Source organism: Myripristis murdjan, chromosome 3 (genome assembly GCF_902150065.1).
Source record: "Myripristis murdjan chromosome 3, fMyrMur1.1, whole genome shotgun sequence".
Taxonomy (NCBI): Eukaryota; Metazoa; Chordata; class Actinopteri; order Holocentriformes; family Holocentridae; genus Myripristis; species Myripristis murdjan.
Window position 1 is genome coordinate 6,953,195 of NC_043982.1, and position 13,308 is coordinate 6,966,502.

Here is a 13,308-nt window from a genome sequence, read left to right on the forward strand (position 1 = left end):
GTCTTTTGTGTGCTTCTGTACACATCAAAGCAATATTATACTTTGGGTGACATATTTTCTTTCTTTCTTTTTTTTTCTTTTTTTTTTTTTTTTTTTACCATGCAATATATCCCCATATGAGTTAATGAACAGTCACGATTCTTCCAAATATCCCATATCCACTTGTTTGTGTTTTGAAAATCCATGACTACCTATGCTTTTTTTTTTTCAAGAATGCGCTCTTAGAAAAAAAAAAAAAAAAAAAAAAACATTCTACCAAGGTGAAAAATTATTTTAAGCTGTTGAATGTTAATACCCACTGAGTATCAAACAAAAGTGAGACTACATTATATAACATCTCTTCAGCCTCCAGTTCTGGCAGTGAATTATTTTATATTTGTCAGTTTTGGCACTAATATCTCCCGCCGCTCTTCAAAAATGACTTGCCTTGTGCTGAGCAGGGCCAGCCAAGTCTGACCAGCAGGACAAAAACAAATTCATTAAACTTTTTCTTGGGTGGGTTATCAAAACTGACCATGTCTCACCCATTTTACTAGAATTTAAGGTTGTTTTTTTTTTACTCTTAAGTCTTGTGATCTGCAATTCCTTTGAATGTTACGGTGTATGTGCATTTTACATACAGAAATAAATCTAATTTGACCACTCCTGGTGCACTCTTCACTATCCTCCAAAATCACAGCATTTTTCCAAATCACAAAATACTTACAATGCTGAAATACTTAAGATTAGTCCTCATCCATCAGAGCTTTCTCCAGACAGGCAGGAAAAAGTACTGCACCTCTACAATACAGAACAAACAGGAGCCCAACAGGACACTTGGAACAAGGAAGTTTCAAACCATAAGCCTTGACAATGTGCAATTCACTCTAAATGACCTTTTAAAAATTTCCCAGAAAAAAGTAATTGGCCAGAAAAAGGTCTTATATTGTATTTATACAGTTAGCGTGCTACTGTGGCAAGCTGTTAATGTTTCATAGTGCCTCTCAGGCTCTTGTTTAGTCTGTCCTAGACACCGTTTCGCTTGATATGGTGTACTCTGTCTCTCCCTAGTGGGCAGAAAAAAATTCTGAGTTGTTCATTATTGTCTGAAATTGTGTTCATCAACAGAACTGTTTTCCTCATCTCATGTAAATTTATTAATACTTATTGACTTTTGGACAGCTCTGGATGCACTAATTTTTATTAGTATTATTATTTTATTAGTAGTAGTAGTAGAAGTAGTAGTTGTTGTGGGCATTATTCATGTTAAATTCACTTGTGTATAGAGTGCATGTGTATAGACATGTAATACCAGTAAGAGACCTTTCTCAGTTTATAGCCTCAATTTATTTTTCATGTTGAAGGCACTGCTTTTAGATGCACAGGCACGACAATCAAAATTCATAGGTCATTTTTAATCCTTCTCTGATATAATCTCACGGGGCAGAGGAGCCCGTTCTGCAGGCCTGGTATGACTTACAGGTTTTCATGATCTATCAATCACCTAAACAAAGCTTGAGTGTGAGAGCCACTGCCAGGGGAGGTCTGACCTGCGGCCTAGCGTGACATTCAAGGAAGGAGTGCTACTCACCCAGGAAATCCCATTACACCAAAGTATGATGGATATCAGTTCTGGGAAAGCTCATATGTGGTCTGACATATAATTTGTTATAATTTGTAAAAAATGGTATGGCCACATTCACCTTTATCCCTGTCTTTCAGTTTTTCAGAACTCCTGTCCCTGTACACACAATGACTCACATACGTGACCCAAGATCTACCACACTGTGTTCATCGGTCCACTCCTAGAGCTGTGGAAAAATAGCCTCTGTGCAATATGTTTGTATAGGACATGTCAAGTGCCTTATAGCCCGCTGAGTTTGGGAACTTACCATCATTACAGAATAAAATATTAAAATTTTTGATTGCACAGCTGACAGTGCTGAATGCTTGGAATCACAAATTTGACATACAATATTTTTTTCTGCCTAAACTTTTATGGATGCCATGTAATTCTGCTTCTTTGAGATGAAGAACTTTAATATAAGTTAAATGTCAATTCTTCCTCAAATAAATGATGGTCTTTAAGAGAAGAGAAGAGAATCATTCTGGTTTTCTGAAGGATCCTTTTTTCACTATATTCTTACACCAGCCACATCGCTTTTTGAAGCTATATAATGATATTCATGAAGCTTTAACAGTGAATGTAAATTTCAACAGGCGGTGAAGCTACATTGCATGCCTGTGCTATCTGCATCAAAGGGGCCTAAATAGACTATAATTTACAAACACACACTGTTACTCCATTGCTAATCAATAACACCAAACAGTTGATGGCGTACTTGGAGAGGACAAAGGTGAACAATGGAGTGAAGCTCCTCCCCATTATGAAAGATTATCAAGATTGTGCAGATGAGAACAGCCGTACAATTTAATCAGATGCCACCTTTGCCTCATGTGATGAGGAGCTGTACTGTAAAATAAAAAAAAAACATTTTTCTTTAAGCCCATAACCAATGTTAATCGGCCACAGTAGTCATCACACAAATCTATCTGTGCTTGTTTTGTGTTTTGGTTTGTGTAACTCCCACTTCTGCCATATTGATTATCTACAGCCCTGAAACACCATGCAATTTTTCATCCAACATATCATAAATACCAGGAGACTTCAGGCTTTATAGTGACCTTTGTACTTATCTTATATGTCACTGACTTTTTTTTTTTTTTTTTTTACTTTATTTCCTTAAAAAAATAAATCATGGATATATCACAGCACATTAGTCTCCAGTCTTTCTCACTGACTGTGTGAGTTGTTTTTGTTCCTTGTAGTGAGTCATGTTTATTTGTCACCCGGCCCTCCCCTTTATTATGTGTCACCCTGATAAGAAACTAGCAAACAGACGGCCGGCCAAATTTCAGCTGCTCTCCCCTTCTTTCACTCCATCACAGTCCTCTGGGGGATAGTTTAGGCTTGTGTGTGTCTAGACAATAAGTCACATGAGTGGACCAAAGGATCCTCTATCAATCCAACACTGTAGCGACACAGAGATGATGGGATGGAGAACATAAGATTTTGACACCAAGAGCTGATCAAGAGGATTAAAAAAAAAAAGAAGAACAAAAGCTGTCAAAAACAGTGTGAAGAAGAAGACGAAGCAGGGTTATGCCCCAGACTTCGAGGTGTGTGACAAAGAGGAAGTGAACTGAATGTACGATGTGGAAGTCACTGTGAATGTCATCAGAGTTTGGCGTATATCAACCAGTCTCTAAACTCTGGTTGTTGAAGGCTAAAAAGCATTCAGCAGAGCCAAAGTTAACTGGAGCAATGCTACAGGTGGAGTCAAACTGTTACAGGACCACTGCTGACCCCTCCTGCACCATGGCAGAGCTGGACAATGTGAGGACAGTACCAGTGGAAACAAATGCAACAGGTATGATCATAACTACTGTTCACTGTGATGCATCTGACTCTGCACCAACACAATCAAGTGAAGTTTGATAATAAAGTTCACTTCACAAATCATGTCTGAATGTCTGACTGTAACAAATAAAATGCAAATTGCAGCAGGAAAAAAGAAAAAAGTCCCCATCGATTGTTGTGCCCCAGGAGTAACTGTGGCACCTGTGATTTACACTAAAATTCTCAGCTATATGCAAATAAAAAAATGTCAATACTCTTTAACTACTTTAGTTAATTGCGTATACATGTGACTTTTCTATACAGAGGTCAAAGGTCAAAACATGAACTGTTCCAGCACTCCAGAATGTGCATTTCAGCACTCATTCTGTATTTTCCTTTCCTTCATTATTTTATCAATTTAACTGATTCATCACAGATCAAATACTGACATGCAGATAGATTACTCTAATGTGTTTTTATTTTTACTTATTTTTTTTAACATGCATGCTGAAACACTGTAATGCAAGAGGGAAACCTTCAAAATGCAAGCAAAACAATGCTTAAATGATTACACATCTCCTGTGTGTTTGAAAAGGCTTGGTGTTCTCTCAGGTCCTGTGCAGCCAAACAGTGTTTGCATATGACTCTCCCAGACACAGTCATTTATTAGGGCATATTTGATATTGTAATGACATGTGCAATTGCAAAGACTTCAGCCCTCACCTCATAAATACACTGAGGAAGTAGCAGTCATTACTTTCGGTGCTTGGAATACCTTGCTTTCGCGCCTGATCTACTTCCCTTCATAATCTTATTTTCAGCTATTGTTATAATTATGCCTCTGTTGTGCTGAATCAGGGCTTCTCCTTGGCACTTTTAAGGGAGATGCTGCACCAGGAGCCTGCTTTTTTCAAATGATATCTGTGAGGCAGATATTGTAATCTCTTAATTCAATCTAACCGATCTTTGACCACAAAAAAGCATTCTCCTTGTTAAATTGTAATCCCTGGCTGCTCCATGTCCCAAAACTGAGTATGCAATTTGCATACATTATAGCCCAGGCCCATGTCCGTGCAAGCGTCTGTGCAGGAACACTACACCCACAGAGTGTGTTTGACGGTCAGCGGTTTCAAGAGAGACAGTCCTGCAGCAATCAAACACTGACAGGATGCAATTTAGAGCAACACGGAGGGAGATTGAATTTAAACAGAGCTCCCAATGTAAAATTAGTCAGAAGACGGGTTGTGGACTTTGGCTTGCCACTGACCTCTAACTGCTTTAATTAAATGGGGAGTTTCCGCTTCCTCTGAGTAATAAGTAGCGGTGCTCCTCAGAGGCCTATGACTCTGGCAGTCACAGAGAGCGGTGATATCTCTACCTATAACCCTGCTTTTATTATCACCAGCAGTACTGTTCTTGCCTGACAATGTGAAATGGTACCCTGGTGATTCCTGTAAAGCATAAGTTCACAATCAACACATTCCTGGAGAGGTTTTGCACCTGTGCAAGGTTATTTCTCTTCACAGAGGTGGACCATGATTTGTTATTCACCTCATTTGATGACGGGGGTCATAAATGATTGTCTCTGTCAAGGTGCCTATATGCTGTTACACAACGCTGATATTCTCCCAGCTAAGTGATCTGTCTCACATACTTGTGGGGCTTGTTAGTTCAGCCTCAGAGATGTTTATTTATTCATTGGCAGCCAAACAAAAGGGGGCCCGTGTCTTTAAAGTCACACGGTGTCCCATCCAAGTACAATATTTCTGTATATTTCTTGTCTCCAATTCAAAGTTGTCTAATGTTTTCCTCGGGCGATGAACACTGTGTACACAGCACTGGATTTTATTATACCTCTGGAGTTTTGATATGCCTATTATCTTTTAATTGACAGAGTCAATAGTGTCTGAGCCCACCTCTCCACTCTCACAGCCTGATGGGAGAAGGAGTTTGTGTTCCATATGTGCAGACAGGGCCACAGGTAAACATTATGGGGCATCTAGCTGTGACAGCTGCAAGGGCTTTTTCAGAAGGAGTGTCCGCAGCAGCTACGCCTACACCTGCAGGTGAGATGCGGCATCTGACCACAAGACCTGGCAGCACCACAGGTCGCTTATTAGACTCTCATTCATTTTATATCCTATCAGCATATTACAATAACACCATGGTGATAGAAAACTGTGACCAAGGGCATTGACAGTTGAGTTTCAAAAGGGCCCTGCTCGAGTTAAAGTGAACGATAACTCCATGGCAGTAAAGCTATCACCTATTATAGGGTGAGATATGGAAGAAGCTTTACCTAGAAAAGAAAAAACAATAGAAAAGCTACAGGGATCTGTCCAGGCATGGGAGCAATAACCTCTTAGCAATGGTGAGATATAGCTGTGGAGTCTTACATTCCTATGTCAGAAGTTGATATAGCCATGGTCTGCGGATTATAGTGTTGAAAAGGGCGTCAGAGTGTAATGCAAGGTGATTAGAAATCTTGTCTATACATGTAAATGCTCAAGAACAACACATCTGACTATACATCGTGAACCTGAGAATGTTCAACATGTTGTGCGAATGTGTCTTCATCCTTCAAGTAGCAAATTCTTATCTGACAGCATCTATAAAGGGATTTATGTGTGTCTGTACTTATGTGCATTTTTCTGTCAGGTTCGGCCGGCGGTGTGTTGTGGACAAAAACAAAAGGAACCAGTGTCGTCACTGCAGGCTACAAAAGTGTTTCAGAGCTGGAATGAGAAAAAAAGGTGAGATGCATGATGCTGTTTTTCATCAACCATACTGTACATGTAGATTTTTTTTCATTGCATACCGTACACTTAAAATGTAATTGCACCACAAAACCTGCTTAAATATCACTGGTGTATGTAGAAAATAGGGCAGGCTGGTGTGTCTAGGAAGCTTTCTACAGTACAGGGAAAAGCTCATTTTGTTTCTTTTTCTTCAGTGAGTGAGTGAGTGAGCTAGTGTGTGCGCTCATGCATATGTGCACCCTGTATCGTTGGTCTTATCTTCCAGTGACTGCCACAGATAACCAGGGAGAAGAAATGGGATTAGAAGATCCATGAATAGTCTCTTCACATGAATAATTAACATGGCTGAGTGTGGGCAAATATTTGCTCTTCAGTTTTCAGGAGGGATGAGCTGTCCTGCGGAATGTTACATAAAATAGAAAATCTGAAGCTGTCACTCGCTAAAGTGAAGGTCAAGACCCCTAATTCCAATGATTACCTTACTAATTTGTCTGGTGTCTTACATAACATGCAGCAGTTTCTCTTGAATTATGTTTGAAGCGCAATGGAACACAAAAGCAAACAGTTAAACAAACTGCCTCAGGCAGCCAGTCCCTTCATACTGTTCCCTGTGAGCGGTCTCCCTCTGACTGTCTGCAGTCACACGGCTCCAATCTATCACTTAACTGATGTTCCATAGAAGACTCATTTGTGACATTGTCACACAGGGCCATGTCAGTGAAGCAGGGAGAGAGAGAGAGCCTCTCGCTCTTTCTCCTCCTCTAGTTTGATTAATAGGCTGCTGATTGGTTGCTGAGAGGACAGCGCTGATGACTGATTGCTCCGAGACTCTGTCTTGTTGTCTGACTTTGTGAGTGCATATTAGAATCAGGCCGAGGCCATCCAGATTGCCCTGTTTCTAATGACTCTCGCGTAGGGGTCATCAACATGTGATTGTCTCCCCAGCTGAACATAATCCATATCATCACGATACCACCAACACGCGCACCCACATCTTATTTTCACTGGTACGGTTAAGAAGCTGTCATCACCATCAGAATATCAAATCGAGATACAGCTCATGGTAACTTTTGATGTAGCTGTACACAAGAGGATTACAGTACTCCCCCTCGAAAAAATATTGTGTTCTTTGATATTACATACTTTGATATAGCCTTTTCGGTTTCTTTCATGTATGGTGAAGCATGGAGCAGCAGAGAACAAGAGGGTGTATTCCAAAAGTTCTTCCCCTCCTTCACTGGTGTTCATCTCTAATCAGGGAGAAACATTGTCAAGATGTATGAAAGAAAAGATAGAGGAGGAGAAAAGTAAATGGAAGGGAAAATTATTACAGATTCTGGGTATCAGCACTGTAAATGAGACATCACTTGATGATGACCTCACATTGACAGATATCCATTAAACACAGCTTTTCGGTCACAACTTATTTGGCTTCATGCTAAAAGCAATATGCCATGTAAAATATGAGACATGTTTAGATATTTCTATTGAAACAATAAACAGAATGAGACTTCAGGATTGTTTTAAGCATCTTATCTCATTTGTTGGACAGTTGGGAGGTGGGCGACATGGTGCCGTTAAAAGCAAAGTAATCAAAGAGAATAAAAAGACCTGGTGGAAGAGAAAAATCCTTTTTTGGGGGGAGAGGGAAGGGAGGGGGGTTCATCCTCAAGGAGACAGAGGAAAGAAAGGGAGGGGGGGCTGTGATACTTGGAGTTTTGCAGGACACCAAGAATATTTCCTGATGGTTCTCTCCTCTCTTTTATCCCCAGCTGTTCAGAGTGAGCGATGCCACAGCAACCACAGAGTCGAGGGACAGGGGGCGGGCACTCTATCCATCAGTGTGCTGCTACAGGCAGAAGCCACTGTGCATCGGGTACCAGATTGCTGCTTAGAAATGATTGCCTGCCTATTCACAGACACAAAGTCATGTGCTGGAAATGTAGATTTCCATTTCCCACACAGCCCAGGCAGGACAGCCCTTATCTGTTTCTGAGAATCATGCAGATAAAGGCCAGAGATGGAGAGGATATAGGCTGCAGTTCAGACAGGCAGCCATTAAATTCCATGGAGACTCGCTGAAGGCTGGATTCAGTTACTTCTTAGAAAAGACAAAATTGCCCAGGGACCCCCATCTAATCATGGACTATTTAATTGCACCACTAGATCTGGGATTGTGTGTCAATGTTCAATTACCTTCAAATGCATATAACAACCAGATATCCAATTTTGCATGTGGAGGGAATGCACAGAAATGGGTGGGCTTTTTTCCATCTTGATCATCATGTGTGTCTCCTGATGTGATCACCATCCAGCAGTGTTTACCTTTAGTTCACACAAAATGTACCCAATAAGGCTGTGCAATAATTGAAATATCATCAAAACTGCACTATGGCCAAGTGCAACATCCAAATCTTAGGAGCTGCAATTTTTGATTAAAGGTAAAATGTGGGACAAAAACATTGCAAATAAAATGCCCTGGCCTACAAATTGTACTCTCCAGATATAAGAAAACATGTTTGCTTCAGATAGACTCCAGCAAAAATCACATCATCACTAATTTAATAGTTTTTTTTTTTTTTAGGTGAAAATGATGCAAAAATTATTGTTCTTGGTAATTCTCAGTTGCAATAGCTGTCAGAATAATTGCAATATCATTTTGTTCCATATTGTTCAGCCCTGCTACTCTACTTGCCTTATCTTGCACTATCCTCACAAACCTAGAAACATAATTACTATCACCTTCCACATGCACATCATGACCCCCTCCCCCGCACACACACTCACATCCTATACACTTCATTCCCACATTACAGTATCACCTAAACCTGACTGTGAACTCCCATTATCCTTTGCCACTCTCAGTTCCCAACCCCAGTCTCGCCTGTGAGCTGTGACATCAGCACCAAGAAGACGGCCTGTGTGGGAGACGTGTTCGAGTCCATGAAGCAGCAGCTCCTCCTGCTGGTGGAATGGGCAAAGCTCATCCCCGAGTTTTGCAGCCTTCCACTAGATGACAGGGTATGAGGGGGACTGACAAGCCAGCAGCTGACTTACACCTGTCCACGCAGACTACAGTGGCAGCAGCTGCCTTTATGTTCTGGCTCACTGGGTGTTTTCATTTTTCAGCTGTAGCTGTCATTAAGCCCGTCTCTGGCTGTGTGCAGGTAGCCCTGTTACGAGCACATTCTGCAGAACACCTGATCCTTGGGGCGGCGAGACGCTCTCTAGCTTACAACAATCTCATTCTTTAAAACAGATGAAGCTTGCTGGTTAATAGTTAGTATGGTTAGTATGATGCTTACACAGCCAAATATCTCTGAAATGAATGGCCTTATTTATGATTGTGGACCAGGCAATGACTTTGTGATCCCACTGAGAGGTGCAGAGATCGAGATGTCCAGAGTAGCTTTCCAAATCCAGGACGAGCTGGTCAAACCTCTTAGGGAGATGGACATCACAAACAAAGAGTTTGTCTGCCTCAGAGCCATTGTCTTCTTCGCTCCAGGTCAGGCAGTCTGTAAGAGCGTCACCTTTAATAAGCTTTTATTTTTGTTTTCCCCCTGTTCTTCATCCATGATCCCAGACAAAAACAGAACCTCGCCAGGATTTTTTAATTTCATGTTTCTCTCTTGGGCCTCTCTCTTTGTTCTCCTTGGCACCTGTATGTTAGTCTGGGTGGTCTGGTGAAGCTTCACCATATTTCAATGAAGCCCCCTAATAATATCATGGTGTGGTACAATCCTGGCAGCCAGAGAGAAGTGTCCACCTGCTGAACTTCATGGCCAGTTCACCTGTTGCTTTAGCAGAAGAGCTGGGCTGGAGGGCCAAAGGACCTGAGGACTCAACAACAGAGTCCCAGAGCCAGACAAAGACAGACTCCATGTAGAAATAAACATGTATCCAGGTCCTTTACTCAAGCATTTATGTCCCCTCACTGAATAGTTACACCATGTTTTTGTTGCAATTTGAGAAGACAATACTAAATAATGTTTACTCTACTATTAAACCTTTTCTCTGCATTTCATTACCCTCTCTGAGAGGTGTGTAATACTTTTATCAACATTGATCCTGCCTTTCTTTTAACCTTTGTTAATGATAATTTACTAAAACAGGCTAACCTTCAGCACCCTTCCGTACAGTTCACCCTCTCTTCCTCAGTACACATCTCTTTGTCTTACGTGTCTCAGACTATCCAGGACTGGGGAATCCTCAGATGGTGAGGCACCTGCGTTTCCAGGCCCAGGTGTTGCTAGATGAGGCAACCTGTGAGCAGCGGGGGCGGTTTGGGGAGCACCTGCTGAGGCTGTCACCTCTTCAGCGGGTGGCCTGGCAGATGGTGGAGACTTCGCACCTGGCTCAGCTGCTAGGGGAAGCCAGGGTGGACAGCCTGCTGCAGGAGATGCTGCTGGGGGAGGACACCAAAGCAGGACAAGCACCATGCATGGGTAAGAGTGACTGCTAGCTGTTGTACGACAGCCTACACTTCCCTCAACAGCAAATGCTACTGAATTCTGCATTGTCTGAAGACTACTAACAAGCCTGAATTGGTGTGAAAATTGAAAAAAGAAACTACAAATTGTCTGAGTATGTCTATTTACCCTGACTCTAATTAGGATCTGTCCCAGATTTCCTCCTTCAGACAATAGCCTGACTGGAGACCAGCTAGGTGAACGTGGAGGTTTGCCTAGCAACATCACCTCTGTTGACCTTCCTGTTCCCACATGTGAACACCCCTCAGATCAAAGTCATATAGAAATAATTCATTCATTCTCACCATGACCGAAAAGTTGACCCTTACCTCAACAAAACTCTTTTAGTTTTCTATAATGTTTGTTAGCCAAACTCGTTCATTTTCCTGACTTAACCTGAACCTGAACCTGAACCTTAATCGTAAACAACATTACAGAAAGTGTAACTGTGTGAAAGGAGATTGAATCGAAACCATTTAGACTGAGTCAAAACTGATCTGTGCTGAAACGTTTGACTTGTGTGTGTGCAATGCAACATACTGAATCCTCATGTGTGAAATGCCAATGCTGTCTGTCTGTCTGTCTGTCTGTCTGTCTCACACAGCTCTTCCAAGTGACTCTGTGCCCACACAGACTGACACTGAGGTGTACAGACATGGTGAGGGTGCCAGTGCACCCACAGCATCTGCCCACAGCATACCGGTGGCACCTGTCCATCCCTGCCTCCGAGAAACACCTGAACAAGCGGCGACCATTTAACCAGAGTGGAGGAGTTCTATGAGCCGAAGACAGAGCAAACACACACACAAACACACACACACACACAAATATAGCACCGGTGCCATTCAAAAAGATTATTATTATTTGTGAATATCTCTTCAGGGTTATTTGGTTAGCCCATATAGTTTCAAGTTTCAAGATGATGATGTGGCATGAGGTTGCATAGAATGTATATTCTGAAAGCAAAAATTTTGTGTTATATTGGAAAAATACTATGCCACTGACATGCAAGAGCTGACAAATGAAAATAAGTAAATATCGCTATTCTTTGTGTGCTGTGTGTATGAATGAAGGACAAAAGAGAAAGAGAGAAAAGTTGTATATAAGGCAGTTAGGAAGATGGACAGAAGGAGTAGAGGGATGAAGCATGGGAATATGCAAAGCATAATGCATGCAACAATTCAGTTTCATGTTCACTGTTATGTCTATGTCATGTCTAGCTTGTACATAGAATTGATGTATTTTCCTGTAAAACTGTAACATCTATGCCCAAGATTTGTCAGCAGAGGGCGTACAAAGCCTGTTTATAAACTCCATTCTTGCCCCATGGAGGTGAGCTTTTCTTTGTAAATGGCAACTCAACCTACAACATGTAGGTTGAGTTGAGAAATTACACAGCATGGCCACATGAGCAAGGGTCAGCTTTTAATATTTATATAATTGAATTTTTTTATGAAACAGAGGGGAATTAAATATAAGTAAGCTTTACACACACTTGTCTGCACCTGTTGTTGAATCCATGCTAATAAAGACCATCAGTAGCACCTGCCAAGCACTCTTTACCCTGATACAAGAGATGAATATGGTGTCTGCTTTAATTCCTATTCTGTGCACTCTAGAGTGGGTCTGAATGGCAGAGGGCAGTCAAAATTTACAAGTCCTCATGTGAGGGGGGTATACAGGAGAGAGACTCTGAGGGGTCACTACAGCTCACCAGGACTCGGCGGGACAAGGAGGGCTCTGCATAATAAAAAGGCTTCTGTCCACCCCATGTGTTTATTTTCACACCCAAAATACCGAATCCATACAAAAACAGAGAAACCAATTCATCCTTTATTCCCCCCCGACGGTGATGGCAACTATATCCACAGCAGCCGACATAATCTAAACAATACATTGGGTTGTTAATCCCTCTGTTCTGAGGACTGAGCCCTCACACTTTGTTAAAAAATGCTCTTACATACGGGAGTTCAGGTTAACTACGTAGTGATGTGCTCTCCTCCCATCAGAGACTGGAGAAGGGTGAGTAACATCAGCCATTAGTCTGTACCCAGTCACCGAGGGAATCACTGACATTGTCAGAGGTTATATAACATTATATAATCACTTCAAGTTAAGTGGCACAGTTTAATGGGAAACAAAAGAGCTGTGACCTCACAGAGGATGGCGGTCCTCACAGAGTTTACATGTCCCTGACAGCATATAGTGTATGTGCTTGGTTTGCTCTCTTGTCAGCCATATACATGAGAACAAAGAGATGTAGCCTGAGTCCTTGTTCTAAACAGTCACAGAGGACATTGTGTTATCACAGCATGGAGTACAATGGGGAAAGATGCTTCGTGAAACTGTTTGTCAACAGTTTATATGGCTGCATAATAAGGTTGCATTAAGTTTTGTAAAGAAGTGCAGTAACTCAGTGGTTAGCGTTGTTTCAAAGCAAGAAGATCCTGGGTCTGATTCACATCCTTACTCTCTCTGAGTGGAATTTGCATGTTCTCCCCATCCGTTCATGGGTGCGTAGATGCCCTCTGTGTTATACAGTTTGCTCCTACAGGGGTGAACCTTATTCCACCTACAACTTGTTATGGTTAGACCAGTCACTAAATAATTAACCGACACCTTATTCCCACAGCATCTTTTTTTTTTATTATTTTATGTTTAAATTGTTTAAAGGTTCTTTTTTTAAACATCAAACTTA

At 41.5% G+C, this 13,308-nt stretch overlaps 1 protein-coding gene across 1 annotated transcript; it reads left to right on the plus strand.

Moving 5' to 3' along the window:
• Window positions 1-2,312: 2,312 nt before the first annotated feature.
• hnf4b (hepatic nuclear factor 4, beta) lies at window positions 2,313-11,369 on the plus strand. Its single transcript, XM_030081928.1, has 11 exons — window positions 2,313-2,336; window positions 3,266-3,403; window positions 5,276-5,445; window positions 6,038-6,132; window positions 7,911-8,014; window positions 9,004-9,159; window positions 9,306-9,390; window positions 9,491-9,646; window positions 10,329-10,586; window positions 10,781-10,864; window positions 11,215-11,369. The coding sequence occupies exons 1-11, from the start codon at window positions 2,313-2,315 to the stop codon at window positions 11,367-11,369; spliced, it is 1,425 nt and encodes a 474-aa protein (XP_029937788.1).
• The last annotated feature ends 1,939 nt before the right edge of the window (window positions 11,370-13,308 follow it).